At 47.6% G+C, this 27955-nt stretch overlaps 2 protein-coding genes across 4 annotated transcripts in view; one reads left to right on the top strand and one right to left on the bottom strand.

Moving 5' to 3' along the window:
- Positions 1-12492, top strand: part of MYBBP1A (MYB binding protein 1a) — a 52040-nt gene extending 39548 nt beyond the window's left edge. Inside the window, exons 25-27 of the mRNA XM_021416075.1 lie at positions 9193-9294; positions 10460-10584; positions 11869-12492. Coding sequence (XP_021271750.1) covers positions 9193-9294; positions 10460-10584; positions 11869-12373 — 732 coding nt within the window. The 3' untranslated portion in view covers positions 12374-12492. The remainder of the gene's footprint in view (positions 1-9192; positions 9295-10459; positions 10585-11868) is intronic.
- SPNS2 (sphingolipid transporter 2) overlaps positions 16056-27955 on the bottom strand; it is a 125440-nt gene continuing 113540 nt past the window's right edge. For all 3 annotated transcript variants that reach the window (XR_002444065.1, XR_002444064.1, XM_021416076.1), the window contains 2 exons: positions 22152-22198; positions 16056-20315 (listed from right to left, as the gene is read on the bottom strand). Coding sequence is in view for 1 of the 3 variants with exons in the window: in XM_021416076.1 (XP_021271751.1) it covers positions 22156-22198 (43 nt within the window). In the remaining 2 variants the exon portion in view is untranslated. The remainder of the gene's footprint in view (positions 20316-22151; positions 22199-27955) is intronic.

Consider the following 27955-nt stretch of genomic DNA (forward strand, 5'->3'; position numbering starts at 1 on the left):
TCGTTCCTGAAGACAGCATTTTTGGTGCAGCTGTTCTGTAGAGGACGATCTCTGAGACAGGAGATGGAAGGAGCAAGTGCTTTCCAGTTATCTTGTAGATTGACACAGGGGGAACCAAACAGACAAATGAATGTTGTGATGTGCTGACTAAACTTAATGACATGGGAGATTCCAGTCTTGGTGCTCCTACGTAACTGCAGGAGTGACCTCTTTCATTCTTTACTTACTTCTTTAAATGCTAGTTACATGGTAATTTAGGCCATTCTGTAATTTGCCACATTGGAGCAGAACAATTAGCTCTGTTTTCTTTTGTTGAGGAGGGACAAAATGTAAGCAAGTTTAAATCAAGGAATTCAGAGGTGGTGTTTATAATTCTTGAGGAAGCAGGTAATCCTAGGTTTCATTAAATACCTTTATTTAAAGATGACATCAGGAATCCAATGGGTGGAGTTGGGTATGGTTTTGTTTTCCAGCTGCACAAACATGCCACTCCTCCCAGCATGGTCATCTCCATGTTCTCCAGCAGCTCAGCCCTACAGGACTCAGACTGATTCACTGGGAAACCACAATGCCTTTATGTTGTCCTTGTCAGGGAAAGTTTAGCATCTTGCCACCCACCCAGTACTTTAATGAGCTTTGCTGCCGAAGCTTCCCTGGTGTCTTTCGTTTCTGTGATCATCTGTGTTTAAAGACAAATTCCTGGGAGATGGCATCAGTTTGTTCGGGCTGTCCGAGGTGTCCCCTGTGGGCAGCAGGCCTCCTGCACTATTACCTGCTAGTGGCACATGGGTGCTCTTTTGGGCCATCCTAAAAAACCTCTGACATAACATTCTGTCAGAGCGCTCTGTAGGTATTTTTTCCCCCTTCTTCCTTTTTCCCCTTCCGCTCTTGCAGTAGCACAGTGCTGGTGGGACTCTGGCTGCTCCTCTGAATGCTGCCGAAGTGTGGAGGGATCAGAGGTCTTGTATTCAATGGAACAGTTCTAACTGAGGGCCAAAGGCTGGCACTTGTGCTGTAGAACTTCCTAAAGCTGCAGAAACTGTTCATTGTCTTTTTGGTGACACGGAGATGCACGCTTCACTGAGCAGTTGTTGTAAAAACACACAGTGACGTTGCTGCGTAGTAGAACAATAATCCTATCATGACTGATCTCTTCTGGAGATGCTAAAAATCCCTTTTAGCAGGAGGCTGGAGACAGAGCACATTTAGGATCTGTGCAAAGTATACATTTGTCAAAGGGAGTAACCCACCATTAAAGTGACCTGCTGTTAACTCTGAATCTCCAGGTGGAAACTGTGTGCTTGTCTGAGGGAGGAGCTGCAGGACAGGTGGAGGTTCCAGCTCAGTGCTGAAATTACAGGGCCCGTTAGTTAAGAGCTTGGCCAAACAATACCCATTCCCATCCCTGAGGTCTGTGCACGCTCTGCTTATCTAGGCAGGGAGGGCTTGTGCAGAACTGCCGCTGTCTCCTGAAGCTCGGCCTCATTCCCTTTCATCCGAGACTTGTTTTGGTCTGGGGTGGGTGTGCGTGTAGGTAACTGCTGGCATATGAGTCCCGTGAGAACCTGGACTGAGAGCAGCAGTTCATGCTGCTGTGAAAAATGATAGATGATGAGGTTTTATCGTCCTCCCTCTTGGTGAAAGCTCTGCATTTGCTGCCACTGGCTGTTCCTGCCACTGCGCTTCACAAATAGCTTTTTTTAAGAGGAAAAAAGGATGATACAGAATTTTATACCATTCTTTGACCCAGTGAGAAGTCTGAAGTATCCCGGGGGGCCACTCGTACTGCTGCTGCAGGAGTAATGCTGTGAGAAAGGACAGGATGCTATCTCCAGATTTCTGCTCTCTCCTCCTGCGTTGCCTCAGGGATGCGCTGCGTCCCTGCAGATCGCTTGGTGAGGAGCTGGGATGGTTTGGGGCAGCGATGTGTGGTGGAACTGGGAAAAAAGCAGCGTGAGAAAATGGCAGTCCTGGATATCGTCAAATTATCTGTGCAAAACTAAGAGGCAGATGAGGGAGAGTCAGCCACCAGGAACCTTAAATGAAGAGACAGCTTCCTGAAATAGCAGCTCCAGCTGCTGCGGGGCAGTGGCTCTTGTGCTTACATAAGCTAAGGCGACCTTGTTTGTTCTCAAGACATTAAAGCATGCTTATAAAACATATATCACAGTCATGAGGGATCCGTGTCTGCTTCTCCTTTCTGTCTAAGCAAGTCTTGGTATCTCTGGGGTTACTTTGGAGCTGTGTTTTTCTAGTGAGAGTGCTACTTGCTGTTGGTGCTCCTGGGCAGAAAACCCCCAGGCCTGGGTCTGCCCTGGGAGCTGTTTGTGTTGGGCAGCAGCTGCAGTGAGGGAGCAGAGAGACAGCTCTGGCGTGGGTTTGGCTGCCCGGGTTCTCAGCAGGCTCCTTCATTTGAAGCAGAACCTTGCTACAGATGTTCAAGTAGACTCTGGTGTTGGGAGTCCAGACAAGCCAGTTGTGTTTGCAGTGTAAAGAAATAGCATGGCTTCGTGTTGTAAATGTCAGAGCTCACCTGGGATGGTATAACATCTCACAAAGTCTTCTTCCTCTTCCAGACAGCTTTGTTCTTTTATCAGTAGGCTCCAAAGCGTTTTACAAAGGAAATTCCAACCAGTGAGTTGTTGATGTAACGAAGAAAGTATTTTGCAGAAATCCAAGCGCTGATGTATTTAGTTTACTGCAGTTGTTCTCCCTGTGTTACAGATGACACGCTTGGCTGGGAAGTGAGCCAGGAACCAAACTTTGGTCTCCTGGGCCATCCCAGAGGCTCTTTTTCTGCTTGGACAATCTGACTGCTTCTTCACTTGGCTTCAGAGCAGCTCAGTGTGTCGAGCAGCAATGTCTGTCCTCGTGTTATCCAAGGAGGAACCTGGTTTTTGTTGGTTCATTCTGCCCAGAGCTGTGCAGTGAGGCCCATGGCAGGACCTGGGAGGCCCAAATTCCCTCTTTCATGTTGGGAACCATTGCACAGTTTTGGTGAGGGATCTTTTTGGGGCTGTTGCTGAAGTTCATAGAATCACAGAATATCCCACGTTGGAAGGGATCCATAAGGATCATTGAGTCCAGCTTCTGGATTTTCACACAGTGTCTTTTTGGTTCCTTCAAGCTACTCTCAATTTGTTCTTCCATCTCTCCTTGTTGTCATTGTGGGCACGTTTTGGTGTTTGTCCTTGTTAGATATATTTGTTTCCTTTCTGATACGTTATAAAATTGCTGTCTTGGCTTTAGAGTGATCTTGAAGCTATGCCAATCTTTTAGTAACTCGCTGACAGATTTGGGGCAGGAAGCTTCAGGATGGGAATACACAGTTCCATTACCTTTTTTGTCTTCCCTTTCCCAGGGACTGGCTTGCTATCCTGAACTGAGGTCCTTACGTAACTCCCAACTTAAGCCTGAATTCCCTATTATGATGTAGAAATCAGGGGAAGTGGGAAAGGATTTTGAGGAATATGCCACAAAAAGCAAGTTTTGATGGCTGAGCAACTTCAAAACCAAACAACTGTCAGAAAAACTGTTGGAAAAGCTTCTTTCTCTGGCTTGTACACAGCTGTTTCCTGAGGGTTTCCTTTGTCTGCCTTATGTATTTAGTACCTCACAGGAAGGGCCCAACTTTACTGCTGTCCTTGTTTCTTCTCTTCTTTTGTCAGCGTTGTATCCTGCATAAGAGCTAACAAAAGCAAATAGCGCTCAGGTTGGTTGTTTGATCTCCAAATAGGATCAAGGCATTGTGAAATGTCAAAATGCTCACGGAATCCAGAAGCCAACTCAGGGCCAGACTGAAGTGCTTCCCATTGCCAGTACCGGAGATGTTCGGATGTATATGCACATAGCCCTATGGAGATGCATGCAGTGCCTCCTTCCCTTTAGGTGGTGACTTAGACTTGAGCCAGAGGGGCAGCTGGTTGTCTGTAGAAAGGCATGAATAGACAGGTAGGGTCTGAGTATGAGGAGACAGGTGGGGTTACACGGCCAGAGCAGAGGGCAGCGTGGATAACCCAAGGCCTCTTTTCCAAGACTCATGGCTGGAAAGTTGCTCTGCTCCCTCTGCAGACTCTCACTGTGCGGCACTGGAGCGTTTTTTTGTGTGTGGTTCAGCAAGGAGGGGATTTACATGAAGTAGCTGGAGCCACTCAGAGGGTGAGGAGGGAGAGAGGGTTATGCTGCGCGGCCTTCCAGTGTAGACATGCCCTTCGTTTCTGAAGGGCATCACATTTGATTATCGATGTCTTAATTTGTACGGAGATAAATTTTTAACAGTGACTTCATCAAATCTCTAAAAAGCCATTTTTCATTTTTCTTTTTTCTTGAAGATTGCCTGAGCTTTTATCTGTCCATCCTTATAAATTCTTAATTCGTTGCCCTTTCTCAGCCTCTTAGCTTGTAAAATGAGGCCAGGAGTGATTTAACTGATATCTTTGACGTGCTTGATGAGTACTGGATGTCTCTGTGGAGAGTTCATTCTCCTCTGTTCCTTCAGCTGTCCCGTATGGCTTTTCCCTGCTGCATTTGCATATGGTCTGTGGAAAAAAATTATCGGATCTTTAAACTTGGGAAAGCAGTGGTGAGAATTTTCTGTGAACAGCATCCTCTTCCCTCCTCACCTCATGGCCTTCTATTATTTAGCCCTCAGCTGGAGCTTGGGGCTCCAGCGCTGTCACGAAGGAAGTGTTTGGAGGTGGCCTCTCTGGGTTTGCAGGAGTTCAGTGTTGGTTCCTGGCTCTGTCGTGGTCTGTGTGACTCAGTCACCTAAAATGGTGGGAATAATGCTGGTTTGCCTCTCAGGAGAAATGTGAAGAGTAATTACAGGTGAGACAAAGGTGCTTACATCAGATAATAACAGGAGCTATGAGCATGCAGAGCACTAAAGTACTTCATGTGGTTTTCAGTTCATTATTTGCCTCCAAATAGCAAAAGGAGACCGTGCCCCTCCCGGACCTCTTGGCTTACCCGGGAAATGTTGTGCTTTGGCTCAGGCAATGGGCACATGCTTGTAGGGCCCCAACCCCACTTACTGGGACCCTTCCATTTGAGACTGCACCGCGGGGAGCTGAGCCACAACAGCAGCAAATGTCTGCACCCTGGGACCTTGCACGCACAGTCGGTGTGCAAGGGTCAGTGCATTGAGTTTGCACCTCTCCAGCACCATCGCTGCGTGACCACGGGTGTTCAGAGGGGTGGAAACATAGTGGAGCTGTTTGCTGCTGGAGCAGGGTTTGCCTTAGCAACCCTGAGCTGTGCCAGGGGGTGTAAGGCCGTGCAGGGCGGGGGGAGGTACGTGTTTTGCAGAAGGCGCTTGGCACTGCGTTCAGCCACATTTATCCATCAGCATCAGGCGTGGTACGGGGGAGGAGGGGGAAGGATGGAGACAGTGCAGCGTGTGGAAAGAATGCAGGTTGGCCAGGCTCCTCCGGCTCACGGAGCGGTGACGGATCTGTCAGGCTGAGCCCACGGAGGGGAAGGGCTGTTTGTTTTGAGCAATGAGATGGGCTGAAGGACGTGCTGGGAATGCAGAAGTGGCGGTGTTCGAACTTTCGGCTGGGGAACGTGCTCTTCTCTTGGTAGCATAATGCTGGTGTGGAACCTGAGATATTTTTGAGCCCTGTCAGTCTGTGCGACACGTGCACGGTGACTGAATTACTGCAGGCACTTGGCTCTAGCAAACTTGTTGTATACAAACTTTGTGAAGAAGGAATGCGGTGAAATGCAATGAGAGATGGAATGAAGGTCAGATGCTGCAGTAGCTGGGGATAGCTCTGTGTGTGATACAGGAGTTAGAAAGGTAAGGAAAGACACTGACTGATAGGATGCAGAGGATGCAATGTTCTTGTAAAAGTCCTGGAAGCAGAGGCCGTGGATCCAGGACTGCCATCCAACAGGAACAGCCAGAGGCCTTTGCAAGCAGCTTGACAAAAGAAGCCAAAACCTCTCTGCCAGCTGAGCCCATGGAGGGTGAGGCAGGAGCTGTAGAACTGTATTGGCTTGAGATGAGATGGGAGTTCCAGCTGTGAAAACTGCCTCCATGTGCTTTTTGCTTTGGAAAGCGACCTGCCCAGATACACTGACAGCTCAGATGTGCAGGCGTGATTAACACAGATACTGCTGAGCTGGACCTGGAGCTGAGGTTCCCTGTCAAGTGGGCCTGGCTGCAAGTGAAGGGGCAGAGTAACAAATGCAGAAAATGGCAGAAGCATAGCGTAATTCAGCAAGTGGTGTGAGCGTGGCTGTTGAGTAGGAGCCGTGTGCTCCCTGCTTTCAGTGTTAAGCAATTGGGTATGTGACTCCTAGGTTGGTGAGGGGAGAGCTGGATGCCTTTGCAAACAGCACGTGGCAGAGGATTACAGGCCAGGCTGTCGGGCAAGTTCTGCTGGGTTTTCCCTGGACCCTCACCACTGGCCTACAGTATAGCTGGGAGCAAAACCACTGCTTTCACCTCCAGTTTTGCTGTGTAAAATGGCAATACTTCGCACAAGTCCTTTGCAATCTAATTGATGTTTGAAGCTCTCTGAAGGGTGCTGCAGATGAGTGAAATCCGACTTCTCTTTTTATGGCATATTGGCCATGTATTGCAGCTTGCCATCTGCTACATAATGATTTTCGCTTTACTTTTATGATTCCATTTTGTGTGTTCCCCAGATGAGATCACGGTAGGCCTATAAAACGATTGACCCACGCAATTGGGGCGGCCGTGCTGATTTCATCTTTCAGATAGCAGAGTGAGGGAGTGAACCAAGGCAGTCTGCTCTGCAGGCCCACAACGCACAGACAATGGTTGGCACCATATGTAGCAAGAATTTAGGACAAATAGTTGGGACAGCTGCTTTTGAGGTTTGGATTCAGTTCCCATTGGAGAGACTTGGGATTTCGTTCCTTGGGAGCAGTCAGTACTCCAAGTCAGCTTCCTCTGTGCAATCAGAGCAGCGTGTTTATTGATGCTGCATTCTAACACAAATCCCAGGAGCTCTGCTGGGTGCTCTCGCTGCGGTGGGAGCATGAGAGTGGAGCAGTGTGCAGCAGAAGATACCACCTCATGTAACAAGGCATGGGGAAGGACTCGGGAGAGTGCTGATGAGATCAGGGTGATAAGGGACATGTGCTGAGCAGGAACTGGACTCCGGACTTGAAGGAGGCATGACTGTCCCCACCACAATGCATACAGAGGGGCTGGCATTTCAGGGATCATTGGAGTAAATTGCTTCTGTGTGCTTTGTAGCAGAAGGAAAGGGTGTACACTGAGAAACAGTAACATGATTCTGGATCCAGCTTCTCAAATCCATCCTGATTGTGGACCAGAGCAAGCTGTGCATTCTGTAGTATTTAATTATCTGCTGGTTTTGTTGTTGTTTTGTCCACCCAGCCACACTGTTTTCCTCCTCCTTTCTTGGTCTTTGAGAGCTGTTTAAAAGCAATCCATGTTAGTGGGGAGCTATTTGTTTGTGGAGCACCTGAATGGCACTGGATTGCCTCTGGCTGTTTGTGCTGGTGGAACTATGCTTATGTTTCCAGACTCATGCAAAACACCTCCTTTAACTTAGATCTTCAGTCTTACTGCACTGATGTCACTAGTCCAGTGGTATCTTCCATCTCCATCTCCTATTTGTTCTACAGTTCTGCATGAAATTGGATGGCACCCCAAACTAGAGGCACATCCCAAATTGCCAAGCACCTGACAGCTGCTTGAGGACTTCTAGAATCAATCCCTCAATCTGCTTCACCTATCGACAATGAAAAGAAAATGCAATTTGTTTGAAACGCCTTCTTAATTCTTCAACATTTGAGTACAAAACAGATGAAATGATAGCTGATTTCACTGTGGCTCCTTCTCACAGAGCTGCCCTGTACACCCTAATCTTTGTTTCTGGTTCTACATAAAAGACTTCAGAGCTGCTGAATTGTGTGGCCTTGTAGGTTAATGACATCTCTGGAGTGGAGCTGAAGCTCTTCTAGCATATCAGGAGGGGGTAACTGATATTGTAGCATGGGGGTAATTGATATTCTAGCATATCAGTAGGGAATTATTGATAGTCAGATGTCGTTGCAGCATGAGTTCCAGCTGGCAGAACATGGTGACTTTCTAATAGAGGGAACTCTGTCCATTGGGTTCCCATCTCTAGAGGTTTTCAAGGCCAGATTGGATGGGATCCTGGGCACGCTGATCTGGTGGCTGGCAACCCTGCCTGTGGCATGGGGGTTGGAACAAGATGATCTTTAAGGTCCTTTCCAACCTAAGCCATTCTAGGATTGCCTGCTTGGCACGTTCACGCTCCAGACAACAGCAGCCTTGGCCATGAGCACAGCTGCCTCTGGAGAAATGGGCTGTGATGGCAGAGCGCTGACTCCAGTGAGTTTCTCCCTGCAAATCCTATCTCACACTGCTGTAACCACGCAAGCTGCAGGGCTTGCTGTGCTGTGTGCACTCATGGACACATAGCAGGGAAGAAAGCTACATGTAAGCAGGGCTGCGAGGACCAGCTGCAGGCAGAGGATCAGTGCTCAGAGCCCCGGGGTTGCCTTTTTGATCCCACTGCCTTTGTATGGCTATGTTCTGTGCTTCTCCACTTGTCAATAACTCTGGCTGCTATTTGACCTGTCTCTGGAGTGATTTCCTCTAAGCCAGACCTTTCAGTGTCTCAGAAACCCTACAGCACGTAAAGGTAACACAAAGAGATGAGATTTTCTCCGTTCTTTTCAGTGGATTTAAGCTTGATTGACAAGCCCTGTTCTAGTGCTGGCACCTGGGATTTCCTCAGCGTGCTAATGGATTTTTGCATTAGCTCTTTGCGTGCAAATCCCAGCTTCTGCAGCTGAGTTGGGTTGTCCCTCAGGTGAGTGGTGCCTCGCAGTCTTTGGGCCTTTCTGTGGGGGGCTCATTGTCTTCCTTCTTTTTCTCCAAGAGGCAGCAACATGTTGCCAGCTTTAGCTTGAAACTGGGGAGAGGGTTGTGCCTTTGTGATATACTTGTGCTTATTTTGTTCAGCTGCTCTGTAATTAACCTGGGCACAGCAGCTTCCACCGCGTTCCCTCCCGAGCATTGCCAGAGTTTGGTGGGCTTTGCTATTGGCAGAGTTGTTTTGGTGACAGGTTAATTCTGCTAATCCCTGCCTGTTTTTTGCTTTCTCTTGAGAAGGGAGATTTGTTTCCCTTTTAATGCATGCTTCTCCCTTTAATTTGCAGAGTTTGAAAGTGGCTGACAAGTTAAGGGTGAAAGCTGAGAAGGAGAAAGTCGCCAGGAGCTTGGAGCTGCTGAACTTCCTCCTCAAAACCGTGACCCAACAGGTGAGAGTGGGCCCTGATCCTGTGTGTGCGCTGTGCTCCGTGACGCCCTGAGCGTGTGGCCGGTGGTGGGGGTTCTCTTCTGAACACCACCGAGGTCTCTGTCCGATGCCATGCTTGGATTCTGCGACTGCTCTGCCACTACATCCCACTTCTCACCAGAGGTGCCCCTGCAGGGATTGCCTGGCTGGATTTGAGTACAGACAATTCAGAAGGAGCGATCCACAGCTCTCGAGAGCTGATCTCCAAGAACTTGTTGAAAAATTTGTGCAGCGTTCTGCAAGCATATGTGGCATCTCCTTTCTTATCAGGAGAAATACGGCCTAGGGAACAGTGAGGGCGAGCTGGCTTTCGCCTCAGATGATTGCTCTTTCCTCTTCACTGAACCCCAGAGACTGATTACCTGAAACTGCAACTTATCCAGCAGCTTTGTGAGTGGGAGCGATGCATTGTTCAGCCCTAAAGCAAAAGGGCTTTTTTGAGCATGAGGTTTTCTGTAGGTGACAGAATAAGTTGCCAACATGGTCTTATTTACTAGAGCAAAATAACACAAGCAGCATAGTTGCTGAAGCCCAGTTTCCTACTGATAAGCACTGAGCCCACAGCACAGCCTGTTTCTTTGTGAAGACCTAATAGGAAAGTAGGTGGGGAGAGAGATTGTTTCCAGGGCTCTTGTAGCACTGAATAGCCTTGGAGACACCCCTTTCTGTCTGGTTTCACTGCAATTGGCCCGTGGGTCACAGAAGCTGTAAGAGGCAGTGTGATTGCTTTCTTTAAAATACCAGACTGAAAATGCTGCCGCTTTGCTTTTAGATAGGTACACAGTACATAATCTTCATCCCTGCTCCCCCAGTCATGGTCTGTAAAGGAAAAAAGACTAAAGGCTCTTTCAGTCCCTTTCATGCTGGTACAACTCCAGCTTAGGCTCACAGCTGCCATGCTAGAGACCGGTTTTCAGCCAAACCTTGTACCTGGTGGCAGGGCGTGAATCGCCTGTTTTTGGCCCCACATTGAAGTGTTGCAGTGAATGGGCTCAGGGCAGTGGCTTGGAGAAACCAGGCGGCTTGGTTGTTCCTGGCACAGTTTTAACCTGAGGATGCCTGTGCCCTGCGGCTCAGTGCCCTTCTGTGCTCCCCGCTGACCGTTGTTTTGCACTCACCTCTTGCAGAAGCTGCACGTGGAGTTGATGGAGTTGGACAAAGTGCTGGTAGCTCTGAACCAGCAGGAAAGCATCGGGAAGTCGGCACGGCTCGACTCTCTCTACTGGAACGTCATGCGGTGGCTGAATTACACGTATGTACGCCTGCCACTCTGGCTTCTTGGCTCGCCCAGGGCGCTGACCGCCTGTCCTGCTTCTCCTCTTTGATGTGGGGAAGGGTGGAAAAGAAACCAAGGCACCTCTCTACCAGGGAGACCGTGCCAGGATCTTCAGCCCCCTCCAGTGATTTTTGGGCTCCTTGGTGCCTGGATCCCCAGCCAGATTTGCCTTGCAGCTTTGAAAGCTGGAAAGCATTCAGTCTTTATGCTTCAATACTCCTGTGCTACATGGCATCTGGATTTGAGTTTTGCTCCAGGGGAAAATGAAGGGCAAGATCTTTTTCTCCTTTCTATCAATAGCTTGCAATTGGAATTCTTGCTTCCCCTTCCTTCTGGCAGTATTGGTGATGTGCACAGTGTTCAGGAAGTGCTGGGGAGCTCTCCTAATGACTGGGATTTGCAGTCTCAGTGTGTGGGTAGCCTGGTCTGTGGGATCTCAGCACAGTGAGGTTCTGGGGGAAGTGCTTGCATGTGGCACGCTGTGAGAGGCTCACAGGCAGGGAGGGATTGCAGAGGGCACAGTCTCACACAGGTCATTTGGCACCATATGCAAGATCTGTCCCGAGGTGAGGGTCAGTTTTAGCAGCAAGTAGAGACTGTGAATGGGGATTGCTCAGGGTGTGGTAGGTAGGAAATGCTGACTTTGTGCAGGCTGCCTGGGGAAGGGATTGGGGTTCATGGGTGCAGCCTGCTGTCACTGTTGGTGCCATTGTGCTGTGGCACCCAGAGGTCTTTGTGCAGGTAAGTGGGAACAACACAGCAGCTGTGATTTGCACCCAGGGCTCCTGGAAGTACTGAGAGGCAAGTACTAATGTCATCTTGACAGGACAGTTTTTTTCCACTCTGAACTGACGCAGCTTGAAAAACTTTCCAGAAGGCTTTGCACTGAAAGCCAGGCCATGCAATGGGGGCCTGATTCCTTTTCAGGATTCCTTTCTGGGGACTGAGCTGGTGCAGAGCAGCACAGAGAGGCTTTGCTCAGAACAGACAGACAGCATCTCCATAGCCTCGCTTGGGGCCGTGGGTGGTTTTGCTTGAGGAGTGGGGATTCTTTCTCCAGCCTTTGCATGCCTGTGTGGACCCCGCGGTTCGGTTTGCAGGCTGGGGAGCACCCCCAGGGATGGCACTCATCCTCACAGCATGCCCGTGCTTCCTGTGTCGTGCCTGTGCTCCTGCCTGTTCGTGGCTGCCTGCAACGTGGATCGCTCTGCTTCTGGCTGTAAAATGAGTTGCTCTTGATTTTTGGTGTTCTCTCTGCAGGAAGCCCAAGAAAGAGAAGGCAGCCAATAAACCTGTGCAGGAAGCAGAGCCACTGAAGCGTAAGAAGAAAGGGTTCCTACCAGAGACCAAAAAACGTAAGAATCGCAAAAAAGCTGTCCGGGAGAATGGAGCAGCACCAGCAGCCAGTGAAGATGGAGACTCAGCAGGCCCAGAGGAGCAGCCGCTGGGAACAGAAACCCCTGAGCAAAAAAACAGCCACCTGCCTGGGAGCAGGAAGCGCAGGAAGCAGAACAGAGGGGTCAGAGAGAATGGGGTGGCAGTGGAAGGCAGCGGGGACGGAGCTGTTAATGGTGAAGATGCTGTGGCTGGCAAGAAGAGGAAGAAGAAGAGGAATAGAAAAAGAAAAGGTGATGCAGGCAATGAAGCCGAGCAGGTTCCAGCTGGAAAGAAAGCCAAGGGAGATGTCAGCCAGGAGACCCAGCAGAAGCAGGGCAAAGCCAAGAAGAAAAGGAAAGAGAAAAAATCTGCCGCGCTACAGGAGTAAACTTCATGGACTCACCCTGGTCTGGCATGGCTAATGTGACTCAGAGGACTGTTTTAATATCTTTTATAACTATATTTTTATGCCCTCCTTGAATTTAAATAAACCTTCCATGATGCCAAGCTCTGAAGCTGCAGGTCTGACTTGTGTAGAAGGCTCAGTTACAGCACGGGGAGCCACGTCCCCTCTGGCTCTGGCAGTGCCAAACATCCTGAGCTCAGGAGCACAGACTCATTTTTCTATGCTGTCCCCAAGGCAGAAGTGAGAGGCTTGCCTGGATTCCTTGGGGATGTGGTAGGTGTGCTGACACTGCTGAGTTGTGTGGCTGAGCCCTGCGGGAGGCTCAGAAGTAACCCCTGAAGGGCCATTTCTGTCTTGCCCGGGCCCTGCAGTACTTGCAGCTTTTCCAGCCTGGAAGATGCTGTCTGCTGTAAATGCCTGAGGGTTAAATGGGCTTGTACATGCATATTCTGGGGTTAAATATTCAATTTGGGCCACTCAGATGTCATCAGTAACTAGCACGGTCTTAGTTTTTTGCTTTCCCCTGCACAGCCCTTTGCTGCTGGGTGCAAGAGGGGTGATGTCCCCTGTGATAGCACAGGGATGTCAACAAAGCAGTGAAAACAATTGCAATAGCTAATTGATTTGTTAGTCTGACAGGCCAGCAGACTGTGTGCAGCCTCATCCTTCCTTTCCTCTCTCCCACCTGCTGCACACCACGCTCCTGGAGGCTGGGACTGCAGAGCTGTTCGTGCAGGCTCCATCAGAAGCAGGTTGCTCCAGGGGCAGGGGCAGAGCAGAGGGCCCAGGAGTGAGGCTGTTTCTGCGATGCCTTTGGCTCTCCTCCTGCAGGTGGGTCTGTTCTACACCACATGGGTAAGGGCAAAGGAAATATCACGTTGCTTTTGGAGGGAGCAAAGGGCTGTGTTTGCCCATGGCTGTTTATCTGCCTTTGCAATGTCTTTTCTCAAATGGCATAAGACTCCCTGGGAGGCGGCTGCTGGCAGCAGTGTGATCCTGTTCAATTGCAGACCCCTGGGAAGGCACAGCTCTCTTCTCATTTCCATGTCCCAGCAGCGATCGTGCGAGGTCTGCTGCGCATCCCAAGGAGTGAGCTGGCTTCTGGCAGCAGCAGGTAAGGGCTGGAGCCCCGCTGGCAGGGCTCAGCAATGTCCTTTCTTTCCCTGCATTTTGCTGTCTGCCCTCACAGCTCTTCCTCTGGCACCCCGTGGAGGCAGCAATGAGGAGCACTTTGTCTCTGGAAGACACAGCCTGTGTCTGCCCTGGATGCAGGCAGGGAGGAGGACTGGAGCCGGGCTCTTCAAGTCAAAAACTTCCAGCCAGAGGCACAGACTGGAGGCTCAGGCCACAGGTCGGTGGCTGTGATGATGCAGGACTTCAGTGCTGATGTTTGCATCTCTGTGCAGTGCTCCCACATCTGCAGTTTCCCCACCTCAAAGATTAACCAGTTCTGAGCAAATTAGTGTTGGGCTCATCTTGTCAGAGCTTCTCTCCCAAGCAACTGATTAATCTGAAGGTTACTGTGGGCTCTTGCTGCTGCTGCTGCTGCAGCCTGCAGAACTGCTGCCAGTCATTGTCACCAGCCAGAAGGTGGCAAGCTGCTGGATTGCCTTGTTAGAGCCTCAGTCCCAGCTTAGTGCTGGGATGTCGATGTGCCTCCTGATGTCCCCTGAGTGATGGCTTTTCAAATATTATGCAAATGCATCATGTAAGAGGCCAGCAGGTCATCCACCTTTAATGATTTGGAAACGCTTTGAAGGGGAGCAGGAGTTTGAAAACTCAAGTGTCTTCACTAATGATTTCTTTCCTTATTTCTCTAAGTAGGACATCCTGGGTCTTTGCAGCTCTGCAGAACTAGAGGAGAAGCAGTGTGCAGGTGCAGTGAGTGGGAAGCAGGGCAAGCAAACGGGTACCTGGGTGTGCTGGGAGGACAGCGCTGGAGCCCACGGGGCTGACTCATAGGATGTGCAGCAGCTTGATGGTGTAGTAGAAGCTGAGCCTGGTGCTGTACATCAGCAGGGCCACGAGCACCTGGAGTAGTGCCAGGCTGTGCTGCACCGGGCTCCAGTTTGGGAAGAATTGGGAAGGATGGCACGAGGTGGAAGCTGTGCTGGCCCTTGTTTCTGACAGAGGGATGGCAGCTGGGTGGGGACTGCTGCCAGCTGCAGAAGTTGACTTTGACTTCGTCCTTGCTAGCTCTGTTCATGTGTGTTTAGTCTCCAGCCTTTGCACAGCACTCAAGGGGAAAAGGGACAGGAAAGCTGTGAGGCACCGTGTGAGCTGTGCTTCGGTAACAACTACACCATCAATTAAGTTACCTGATTTCAGTCTGGCTTTGATGCACAGTTTACAGAATGCAGTCACTAATCCACCAAGGCAAATCGTGTTTCACCGGTACTTATTTGTGTCTTTTAACAGTCGCAAATGCTTCACTGTGCTCGATTTCATGTCCTGTCTGCTGCTGGACCTATAGGGCTGTCAGGGAATAGGCCACGCTTTGATTCTAATGAAGCCTTTCTTTCCAGCCATACTGGGCTCAGAAGCTCTTTGGCAGCGAGGAGAGCTGAAGGGTTCTTCCAAATGCAAGAAGATAGCTGCAGGCCTTGAGGCACTGAGCCCCAGGAGCTCTCCTGCCTGTTGTCCCAGGCAGGTGGAGGCAGGAGGAGCAGGGCTGTGTAAGGCTGTTCTAGCCAAAAAGTCCTCATTGTTCAGTCCCTACTATCCACAGCCACTGGTGGACGTGCACGTGTATGTCCACACTCCAAGAAGCAGCGATCGCTACGGGGACATCACTCATTGCTGGCTGATGGACGCTAAAGCTGCTGAGCTTCTGATCTTAGCTGTTGGAACATCAACATTTATAAAATCTTGCTTAAGTCATTTATGCAGTACAATTAAGCTGAAAGCCTTGAGATACTCTGCCAAAAGGCAATCCGTTGATTTTTTAGGCAGACAAATCCTTTGCTTGCAGGGGGGCCTCCTAGCCCAGACATGTGTGCTGTGCTGAATGGAGATGCTGCAGAGGACTGCAGGAGAGAGAGGGCTCTTCCGCAGCAGACACTTGGGTGCAGACATGCCTTGTTTGTGCTGCCAGTGCTGACCAGGGCAGGAGGGCAGGTGTTCTGCAGCAGAGCGCATCTAAAGCAGCAGAACCGAGCCACCGCCAACCCACAGAGCTGGCAGGTGTGGCTGATGCAGGATCCCTGGAGAATGGTGGCCGTGGTGCCTTCCTGCCCTGCTTCCTATGTGTCTTCCCAAATCCGCAGCTCGTAGCTCCCAGCACATTAGCTCTGTCAGTCGGAGCAGCCGTGGGCTTTCAGCTCTCACACACGTTGCTGTGCAATGAGGGCCTGGAAGGGGATGGAGCAGAGTCCTGTCTCTGCCCACCACTCACTCCCCCTCAGCTCTGCCCCTGGGGTGGATCTAGGCAGCCAGCTTAGGGGGGGCTGTCACCCACCACCCCCTGGCTCTCTCTGTTCCCCGCTTGTGGTGTTGCTTTTAAACCAGCTCCAGGCAGGTGCCCAGGGAGGTTCAGTGCAACCCATGTCAGAGCACTTCTGGCAGGAGCTGAGGGCAGCTTCATCCTAGGGATCAACCCTACAGGCAGCAACCACAGGAGTGCACAACCAGAGCAAGTGGTGACACAGGAAAGGCAGCCAGGAGGTATGTTTTAAATACTTTTATTTCTTAATTTACATAAAGGTATAGATTTGGCTTATTTCTCTTCTTTATACTCTGAGATTCACAATCAATTGCTCTTAAAAAATAAAATAGTCATTTGCTTCTGAAAGAAATCAGAAAACTATTTTATACTCCTCCCTTGTATAACAAGAAAATAAACTGTATACTCCCATACATCACGTAGTAAAAGTGATAGTAAGCGCTGGTTTACCAAACAGTAAAGCAAACATAGAAGACAACAATTAGGGCAGAAGGTGCAGAGAGGAACTCTGCTTTCCAGAGTACATCCATTCATTTCATAGGGTTTTGTCACCCTGAGGTTCTCTCTTAGCTAGCTCTGTAAAAGGTGAGAGGCTGTTGGGTTCCCCCACTCAGATTCTAGCTGAGTGACAGCAGCAGGAGGCAGTGTGGTTACTTGGCTTGGCAGCTTGCTGCTTTTTGGGTAATTTTCTTGCCTCTCTGTGTGGTTCCCATTACCTCTGTTCCTCTTGCTGTGTGCAAGCAGTCTAGTTGCTTCATAGCGAGTACATTGCTGCAAATGCAGTACTGGTTGCGGAGGGAGTTAATGCTTGCTTAAAAACAAAAGCACACACCGTTCATGAAGTGAAGCAGAAGGCAGAAGAAAGCTGTCATGATTCAAAAAGGCATCCTGGACCATCCCCTCTGGACACCCCACGCCTGCGGGGTCAGGCACAGACCCTGACGCATGCAGCAAGGCTGCACCTCCAGGTCCCAGAGAGCACAGGGAGGTCAGAAGGAGCCTTACTGCAAACCAGCAGAGATGGGTGAAGAGGGGCAACACCCAGGAAGGACCAAACAGAGCCCTGAGGAGCGGGGTGAGGTGCAGCAGCACCAGCTGAACACCTGACTGCCTTTCCCCTCACTTGCTTCTTCTTCCTAGGAGATGTATGCGTGCTGGGATGGGAGGACACGAGTAGTAGTGCTTGCTCCCTTTTGGTGGTGTTTTCCCATGTTTTCAAATGCATTCAAGAGCTGCTTTTTATGCACCCTAATTTTCAGACATTTACACTTGGTCGTTTTGTGTGCAGGAGATCAGGGGCTTTGGAAGTATTTGTGTTCTAACTGGAACTATTTAATCTTATGTTGAAGTTTTGTGTCTGAAACATAACATTGGTGGTCTGAACAACTATTTATTTAGGTGATAGACTGGAATCTTGCTTCATTGGTTGTGGTGGATACTAAAAAATGTATATTAAAAATCAATTATCTTTTCCAATTAGCAACCTTTCTTTAAAAAACAGAAATACTAATTATAATCACAGAATTGCTATTCAGCTTTGATGTAAGCAGTACGCATTCAGTCTAAACTTTCCTCAAGTTGCATACTGGCAGAAATGGGCCTACATGTTGGGATGGGGAATACTGTGTTACAACCTAAGGAGGGGACTTGCATGGCAACATAGGTCCAGTTTCTGTTTGTCACTATGGATGTTTAATGCCCGATTTGATGTACCTCTTCTTGTTGACTTAATCCTGTAGACCCTTGATCTAAGTGAGCTGGTTTCACTCTAATAGACCACGTACTTTTATAGGAGCTCTAACTGAACAATTCTTCCAGTGATGAATACAAATACACAGCTAAAACAAGACACACTCAACAAGAAATCCAACCTTTCAGCTTCCAGCCATCTACATATTGATCACAACATGTAAAAGGGGCAGCAGCCAGGTTTCCTGTCCCTTCCCCTGTTCATCTTCACTCAGCTATCCTGGTTGCTGCTTGGGCTTCCCTTGCTTAGCGTGGAACACGTGGGAGGAGGGATTCAGGGATCCCTTGGCATGGAACTGCTGCAAGTAGGACTTGCTTCTTACTCCCTTGCTTGCTCACGTCCCTTTTTCCTTGTTAAAAAAGCATCCACAGCAATTTCCTTCATGTACACAGAAGATAAAGCTGGCCTCCTGTAACAGTGCTGTGCTTCTCCGGCAAGGATTGGGTTTGGCACAAACAAGGAGAGATGGCAAAACTATAAAACACTTTGTTCCCTTTTCATTGTTGCCTTCAGAGAATTAAGTTTAAGGACAATTCCTGACCTCTGAACTTGAGCAGGAATGCTTTATTTTGTTGACAGTAAATGCTAAAACAGAGGGAGCCTATCGGAAAAGCATCTCAGGAAATACGGCTAATCTTCTTTGGTCTCTGAAATGAAATGACTAATTGTTGGGTTGCCTTTTGTTTCTTTTTAACCAGCTTAACAAGGAATTTCTTAATGGGAATCAGAAATTCACGTGCCTTTAAAGCCAAGTATTTGGCTTCTACAGTGTCGGTATTTCCCCTGCAAATGTAAACAGGGGCATGAGGTGGGAAACAAAACATTGTTTTGGATTTGCTTTGCTTTATTTTTTCTAACACCCACTTGCTGTTTTCCAGAGGGTGCCCAAGCACTCAAGGAAAATTTCTGGCTCTAGTTGTTTAGCCAAATCTTAGAGCCATTGTTTAAGCGTTATAGGTGACAGAACAGCCTTTCCAGAAGACTCCTGTGGAGACTGATGAAGAGGAAATGCTCATATTGTTATAGGAGTCACCCTCAGAACACTGGCTGTGCAGGAGTAGTGACCAGTTTGGTGGAATTACCAACCATCTCTACCACAATGCTGTACTGCAGATCACAGCACATCCTGGAAGTGAATCGGAGATAAAACCCAGATTTACTACCACCACCTTCTTATGTCTGAACAAAGCTACAGCACAAACAGAACAGCCAGCTCAGAGATGTGTCCTGGTTTTGGATTTCCTTTGCTGATTTAGTCCTACTTGCAGCTCAACCACGGTTGCTTATGAGTGAGGTGCACCCAGGGTGTGCGCTGAACTGGGGAAAGCCTGACCTATGGGAGACAACAGAAAGAAGGGAGTGGGGAGTTCACTGAACCAACGCCCTTTCTCTGGAAGCCTGACTTTCTCTCCAGGGCCTGTGCTCTCCTTCCTTCCCATCGCTCTTTCAGCATCAACCTGGCATAGCATAAATTTGGCTTGTGGAGGCCAAGTGCAGGAAACAAGACTCTTGTGAAATGATGCTCTGACTGCTTTACAGCCACACTCTTCTGCATTTGAAATTCTGTAACACATTTCAGACACTGGCCTTGTGTATTAAAGATCTCCAACGCACCTTCTTAAAGATAAATGATTAAGTGGCACCCCACTAAGAGTAATCTGGGACTCTGCGAGGAGGTGGACGTGCATGAACCTAGCTATTGTTCCAAAGGGAAAAGCACTGTAGAGTATTGGCCACCTGCTTGGAAAATACTGATGAGGGAGAATTAGCATTGACAATACACGTAACATGATATGCATGTAAACAAAGCATGATGTCACTGGCACAGCAGTATTGCACTACCAGGCCCTTGGTAAAGCAATTCAGCCAGATGGATTTTGGTATTTTAGAAACCTGTGAACCTCCTAGGCAAGGCTGAATTTAGTATATAGAGCAAAATCTGGAGCCCCTAGGTATTTCTGTTCAAAGTTTGGGGCCTTTCTGTAGCAACTGCCAGCACACCCAGTGCAGTGCAACTCTCTCCTCTGTCCCATCGCTCAGCCTCAGGTGACAGGTTCCATCCATCCACAGGAAGAGTTCCTGTGCCCTTCTAGGGCCTGATAGCAGGGCACTGAGATGAGGAGAGTTGTGGACGTATTCATGTCTGGTATGGTTGCACAGGCAGCTCCAGATTTCAAATGTTTAAATAAAAACTGTTTATCTAAATATATATATATATATATCTGTCATCTAACATCTTTAGCAGATAAAGCATCTTATGACATATTTAAATAAAAAATAATAATCTAAATTGAGCCTTCAGTGTTAAAGAAAAAGTGATGTACAGAATAGGTCCCCAACTAGTGCAGTCTCTGGGTGTGAGAGTGCTGGCAGAACAGCAGCATTCAGTAGGACAGAAGTTGTCCTGTAACAATGTGGACTTCATTGGCTACAACTAAAACCATATACACAATCTACAGTCACTCACTTGGGTCCAGTGGAGAGTTGCTTTAGATGCTCAGAGGAACCTGTAATGTCCTTATGCTCAAGAAGCACTGCGTTCCAGGCTGCCCTGCTCATCTCCTGGTGCCTGACCCTGCAGGCTGGAGTGGCATGGTGGATTTGGTGCTGCTACGTAGCCCTTCCGGGGTGGCATGGAGCTGAGGGAGCCACCGTTTTCCAGTGTGGAAGGGCTTCAAGCTTGAGACTGTTGTTGGAAGCAGGAGTCCACACGTGGTTTCCTTCACCTTCAACTACAAGCGAGGAAGAAGGTGGTTAATGAGCTAGTAATGAGAGCTGATTGGTAATAGTGAATGCATGCGCCCCAACTTCAGGGTGGAATGAGGCCTGAGAATCTCACCTCCATGCAACCTCAAGTCTAGCACTGCTTGACTAGTGTGAAGACAGGGATGAGCATAGTTCTGTGGGTTTTGTGAATGTGCTGTGATACAGGCAAAATCTGCCCCAGGTTTGGACTCCTACCTGTAGTATTTAAGGCAGCAGCCAAGTCTTGTTTATGTCAGTTGTATAGGTGCAGCTTTATGGTGTGGATTGAAACAGTTCAGAGGATAGCAGGGCTGACTTTTGCTAGGCTGTTTTTAACCCCATCAGTTCATCAAAGAACTGAGTGACTCCCTCTCACCTTTTCTTTTTCAGAACTGCTGTTCTTTGGAGAGCCCAGTTCAGGGCTGGGAGGTCAGTCCAGCACACACGTACGTGATATCTCCACTATTGGTCTTGCTGCTAAGAGAGTAGAGCAGACAAAGGCTTCCTCCCAGTGTGCTGCTGGTATATGCTTGCTTTAAAGAGCAACATCAGCACGTCTGTTGGCTGATGAGATAGCACTTGTGCATGCTGTGGACTACTTAAGCAGCCAGCAGCTTTCCTAGATTATACGGAAAGGATAACCAGTTCTCTCACTGCAGGATTTCCTGTGAGAGGTCCTTTGCTCCATGTTAGGCAGGAAATTGTCCCTGACCTTAAAAATTAGTGCCTGCTGGGTTATGGAAAAATTCCCTATAAGGATGGCCTGGTTTCTCTCAAATGGTATAAAATTGGACCAAAAGAGGGAAAAAAAGTACAGTGAAAAACTTCAGTGTGCACAAGAAGCAGGTGTTCAGTTTTATAAGGCGAGTCTCAGCAGCACCATGTACTGTTTACTCTCCAATTTTTTTTAGGCTTTAGCATTTTTTAAAACTTTGTATAAAAGCTGCTGAAAAATGATAATGTGTGAGTGCACATCCAGCCAAGAGACTGCAAGGTACAGGCAAGTCTATTATATCCTTAGCCAGAACATACTCCCCTATGTGGAAGTAGTGCATCTGCAATGCTAGAGATTGTAATGAATCATTTTTCCCAGAATGACTTGTTAAGTGTATTACCGAGCTCTGATTTTATGATTAGTCTTTCAATGCATTTAATTTATAGAAATCTCTTCAAAAACTTGCTTCAATTAATTTTGGCTACAGTAAATTGCTGGGAAGTGTTTATCAGTTGTTGCAGCTCTGAGCTGCAATGCTGTGACTGTTGGAGAGTGATAAGAATAGCAAGAACAAAGGGGAGAAGAAAGGGCAGTGGAAGCAGGACTCCTCTGGCTTACTGCCATGGCCTCAGGGTTGCAGTGGGGACAGTCCTTGCAACAACACACAAGTTCTTGTGCCCCAGAAAGCATTTTTCAACAGAGAATTTTGGATTTGGAATGTGCTAGGAATGGTCATGTGCTAGTAAGCCAATTTTAGACCAAGAGCAAAGCAGCAGGAGGTTTTATGAGTGCAAGACACTTTCAGTCAAAGCCTAAATTCTGGCTTTGGACAACCACATCTGGTGCTCCTCAGAGTGATAGGGGCTGCACGTCCTTATCTGCTTAAAAAGGAGAGCACAGGGTTTCTGGAAATCACTCAGTGGAACAAAGGGCACTTGAGTTGACCCCTGGTTTTCCTGTTCTTGATTTGCTCTGATTTGGTATCAAAGGTTCAGACCATGGCTGTGTAAGATTAACCTCTTTCCAACTGATATGAAAAGAAATGAGTTGATGGGGGTTTGGGAGTGGATGGGTAGCTTGAGACCAGTTGCTGGTTTGGGTCACTCACCATCTCAGACTTTCACAGAGGCTGGTGGCATCACAAGTTGGTTCACCCTATAGGAGAGAAAATGAAGAGTGACATGAGAGAGCTGCAGTTAGCTAAAAAATAGACTTCTTAACAACATACCAGCCTATTAAATCCAGGTGCCTGTGTTTCTTAATGGTTTCTAAAGAGATAGGATGTTAATAACTGTCCTGCATTATAGCACAAAGCTGAAACCCTTTCACAGTGGTGTCTGATAGCAATTCTGACAACTGCTGGAACACGCCAAGTAATATTGCCACATTAATTGACAAGGATTTGGGAAGGCCCCAAAGGCATTCAAACATAGCAACTGCTTCCCTAAGCCAGTAACAAGACTGTGTATACAATGGCTTTTGAATGGTGTCCTTCAGACTTGACAGCATAAATGTAAACAGTCACCTCTGATAAAAAATTAAAAAGAAAGCTGTCTTTCAATCTTCAGCTCCTGATGACCTGCTGCTGTTCCAGACAACTGCTCCCAAGTGATTGCTGGGGTCCAGTGGGGACTGCAGTGTCACCAGGGAGAAGCTGTTCTCTGCAACGTGCTGTTCTGCACTTCCTGCTGCTGAGGGCAACGAGGGGAATGGATCCTGTTTTCTCTGTGGAGACCCAGGAAGAAAGCAGCAATAGGTTCACAAACTTTATCCCTTAGACCTGGTCCTTGTTGTTGCATTACATGCCCTGTGCAGTTCAGCCTTCCTCATCAACAGCTCTGAGCTGGAGCTGCCACCAGCTCTCCTGCTGCAGCAGATGACCTCTCCTCTTTCTTTCCCACTCTGTTCATGCCTTCTCAGACTGTTCCTGTCCCTAAGCAAGCACAATCTCCTTTCATAGTGTTAAGCACAGCAGGGCTCTTGTGTGGACTGTGATCAGGTCAGTCACCCTTGAACTGTAATAAATCTGGGACTTGCTTTCTGTCTTGGTTGGACATTGACATCAGTGGAAACTGTGCTGGAAAACCCCCACCACACTTAAGGTTCTGGCTTGAAGTAACCATGTTTGTAACTCAGATGCACTCTATACTTGGCCAGTGGGAGAACAAATGAGCACAGAATTGGAGTCTTCTCATACCACTTGACTGTGTTAACTTAAAATAACAAACTGAAACCATGGTATTGTACACCTTAAAAGACTGCAGCAGGATTTTGCCACCACATGCAAAAGCACAACTGCTTTCCAAATCAGTGAAAAACATGGGCAGGCTGCCAGGCAGATGACAGAATCTCTGCCAGAGGTCCAACCAGGTAAGAACATCACAGTGAAACATCACTTTCCTTTGGAAGATGCTGAATCATTAAAACTCATCTTTGCCTCCTCACCAGACTTCGTACCTGACCCAAGGTAATTCTGAAAAGGGATGATGCTGGGTTAAGACGTGCTCCAAGATGAAAATTAACCAGTGGTTAAGGGCCACCTTCCAAGAAATCTCTGCAGCGAAGATGCAAGATCCAGGATTCTATGCATGGAAGGTGCACGGAAGCCTCTGTCTTCTTGCATTTCAAAGCTGTAAACTGAAATACTTCTGGTGCAGGAGCTGGCCCACATTTCTTTGTAGGATTATTCCTGGTAACTCTACTGCACTGGACATTTTAACCACGCTTTAATTTTCAGAATATATCAGAGAGATAAAACATGACCTTGTAATGCAACAGTACTTTAGAAGTAGGATGTAAACTATGATATTTTTGAAGGCATCAGAAAACACTAAAACAGATGTTTGAATGCTGGACAGTGTTTGAAAGTAACGTCCAAGATTCAGAATACACACAGCAAACATTCATTTTGACATAACCTCAGCATAGAGAACCCACCTGCTTTGCTGAGGGGTGAACTGTACACACGCACAAGACTTTGCTTCTTGTGTTACTTATGGTTCAGCCTCCGAGGGAGGAAAACCCTCCTCCCACATAAACACTTCTGTTATCCCCAAGCCTTGAGAATTACTAGTCGTCTGCATTTTAACAAGTATTTCTCAGTTTTACTTTATCTCCCCGTTACAGATGGCAGTGGAGGCCTAGAGGGGCTAATCCTGAAATGCATTTGGAAGATTTCACAGGAAATTAGACCCCACAAGACTTTTGAGAACCTGCTGGGGACAGAATTGACTTTCAGGAATCGCATAGGAAGTGGGCAGAAGAGAGAGCTGAAATAGTCTCCCAAAATTTCAGACAGGGCAGTTTTCATTCTTTCTGAACCACTGTAGTGCAGACAGTGGTCACTGACTTCCACACAGCCGGATTTCATCGAAGCTTGGCTCCTCAGCTTGCAATTGCAGCTGGTCAGCTCTGCATTTATTTATTTTTTCTAAGCAAAAATGCTAATAATAAATTTCAGATTCTCTTAGGTGGTAAAATGCCTGCATGGACTTAAGATAACAAGACCAAAGAGGATATAAATCCTCATTTATGTCCCACTTGTCCTTCTAATGCTGATAACCCCACACTGACTAGGTTTTTGCTTCCGATCTGGGGATCTCTCCTGACTAAACGTTAGTTCCTAAATTGTTCTATTTTCTCTGCATTGTTTTCTCAAGATTGTGAATGTTTTCATTCCTTGAAGAAAGTGGGGTGGGAACCACTCTGTTATTTCCTGAGGGGAGGAAACTTACCCAAATTGCCTTTCAAGAACAGAAGCTGCACAACTTTTTTTTTCTTTTTCTTTTTGTGTGCTTCTCCAGTAGTTAAAATGACACTGACTCCTTCTAACCCCATCATTTCCTCCCCTGTCAAACCCAAATAGTTCTCCTAGATCCTATCAAACTATTTCCATGTAATGTGACAGCATCTATAATTCTCAAGCATTTATGTGGCTGTCTGTTTAATATTAAACGACACGCTCTGGAGCTGTTAAATATTTATGCTGCGTAAAATGCATCTGATTTCACAGCACCTCAGCCAGTGATAGAATTGCATAAGAAAAAGACAACAAATTTAAGAGAACAGATGAGTGGCCGAGTCCTTTACAGGTCAGCTGTACTCTAGTTTCAGTTTCAGGAACTGCAGATGATTTTCCAAATTCTCTGTTCCTTTCCCTGTAGCTGCTCACCTTCCCACGGATGCTGATGGTAATTACAGGCTGTAGGAACAGCGTACACCTCTCCTGTGCTGTCACAGTTCCCAGCTCAACTCTTAGAATGAGGCTTTTGCCCACATCACATCCACACGTGCTCCACCCCGTGTCAGCAAGAATTAAAACGTTTCCCTTTCCACCTTCATTACTATCTGTTCCAACAATTTAGGCTGAAGTTGCAAGCAGTGGTGGGCAATGTATTTCCTGCTGACTTGCTGTAAGATACAGCCCACTGAGCATTGAAGGTCCATGACTTCAGCATTTCTGCCCATGAGCTTAAACTCAAGCAGGTAAGAGGATGTTGAGAAGAACGCACAGGCTGTATGTGGGCACTGCAGAGAAAGGCTGTGCTTATGTAGGTAAAGCTTTTGTGACTGCCACCAACACCCCCTCATGTTTAGTTTCATACATATCCTAAACAACACACACATATTCTGGTATCCTATGGATTTCCATACAATTCATTTTCTTGCTATCCAAACAAGTCAGGCTCTGGCTTCTGTAACAGAGAAGCATATTAGGAAATAATGTCCTAATTTTTACAGCCCGCTGTACTTAACATCACTTAATTTTTACAAGCAACAATAAAATGCTTCAGTGAGGTCCTTCTAGCCTGCAAATAGCTCATTATTTGACTAACAAGAGCTCATTCAGTAGACAAGAGCGTTGGGGCTACAGGGCAGCTCGATGGACAGCGGCCTTAGCAGAAGGGAGGGTAAGTAAATCCCTGCTGAAGCCAATTGCCAAAACACATTAATATTTTAGTAAACAAAGAAGGGAAATGGACACAAATTTACAGACCATCCCACTCATACTTTCCACTGCTGTCTGCATGCTGTCAGCACCCTCACTAACCCCGCTCGCAGTTGTCCTGCCAGCAAACAAACAGGTAAGTAACAAGACCAGGAAACACCTTGTTAAAAACACACACAACCACTGGTCATGTGTTATCACATGTAAATCACATTATCCATACTCTACACAGACACTGCTGCCTTGCCTCACCAATATTTCACCACACAGGGATTTATAGCTGCATTTCCCTGGGATTTTGTCACATCTCCCTTGAGGACTTTGAGTCAGTCAGATTCCATTGGAAGCGCCAAGTAGTGCACAAAGCCAACAGAGCTGCACATCTGGGCACTGTCTTCATGCAAAGATTTCTGACCCTGAAAACAAATCAAAGAAGACCACGGATAATCTGCTTTGTCTTATTTTGCTCACTGCAGAAACCAAACCTAGTTGCCCTGCGCTGCAGAGTGCTCGTTCTGCTTGGCTCTGTACCACATTTGCTGGGTAACCTACTGGTCCCAGCAGCGCATTGCCTTTTTGCCAGATGCATTACCAAGTGCAAAATCAGCAGTGCTGGGGACTCTACTTCAAGTATGTACCCTTTAAACCCTTCATTGCACATGTTTTAATCAAGCAGTGCAGGATATAAATGTGCAAAAATGTCCTCCAGTAACAAAGGATGGTTGCAGTTCTCACCAGCAGTTGGAAGGAGCTAGACTTCCCTGCTCTACAACAGAGAGTGTAAGAACAGCTAAATCAAGGATTGCTTCCAATCAGGATGTCCTATTTTAACTGATCTCAAGCTATTTTGATACTTAAGTTGGTAATTTTGGGTCAAGAGACACAAGATTAAGAACGTACATTATTGCTGAAACTCAGTGCTTTGATTTAAAAGGCTCCTAGGACATTGCGTCTGGAAACAATGACAGAGTACAGATGCATGAAAGGTGAGCAAGAATAATATGTCAAGCTAGAAAGATCCCAGTGAGTGGAACAGGGACAGGACTGGCACAGCTAAAAATAGTCTATGCACTGAGCTTCCTGATGCATCCTGACAGGTTCGTGCAGCCTTCCAGGGAAAGGGTCTGTTGGATGAAGCTGAGGTCAGTTTGTTAAAATTTTGTGGTGCTATGCTTAGTGTTCTTTAGCAAAGAAGCAGATGTGGGAGTAGCTTGCATTGGAGTAGAAAACCATTGTTTAATGGAGCTCTGCTGGCTGCTTCACTCATTTACAGCCAGAGAAGAAGCTTGGGGCTTGTGTAAATCTGAAGCCCTCCAAACCAGGCTCCAAGCTGAAGACTTGGCTGTGTGCAGCCCCCCCAGCAGCTGCTGGCACAGAGCTGCCCTTCCCTCTGGAGCCAGGAGAGGTGGCTCAGTGTGCGCTGAGCAGCAGCTCTGGTGGGGACAGCCTGGCAGTTGCTCCGTGCTGCTGGTGACAGGTGCCCTGCCAGCTGCACTAAAGAAATGAGTTGGCTTAAGTCCCCTTTTTTCCTGCACATCAGTGGGTTTACTGAACAGAATACAATAATTGTGTACAGCAAATACATTTTTTCTCTCTATTCGGTACTGCCTCTCAAAGCTGCCCCAGACTCAGTTACTATTTTCCATCTGTTCACTTAATCCAGGTGCTGACTATATGTTTGCCCCCAGAGGACGAAACATAGGTCAGCTTCTATTTACCCTCCTTCACAGATCTTAACAGAGGAGAACACTGGCCTAAAGAAAGAAATTCATAATCTTTCCTTCTATTTTCCAGGCAGCTGCAACAGAACAGATCTGAGTACGAGCAGTTTAGCACTCAGTAGGTACCGAGGACTTGGATGGAAAATGAAGTGTGCCTTGCTGCTCTGCAGTGGAACGCTAATGTGGACTCCCAAAGCTACTGAGGATGCAGGTCTCTGAGGCCCTCAGAACACTGGGCTCGAA

The sequence above is a fragment of the Numida meleagris genome, chromosome 18, assembly GCF_002078875.1.
Source record: "Numida meleagris isolate 19003 breed g44 Domestic line chromosome 18, NumMel1.0, whole genome shotgun sequence".
Taxonomy (NCBI): domain Eukaryota; kingdom Metazoa; phylum Chordata; class Aves; order Galliformes; family Numididae; genus Numida; species Numida meleagris.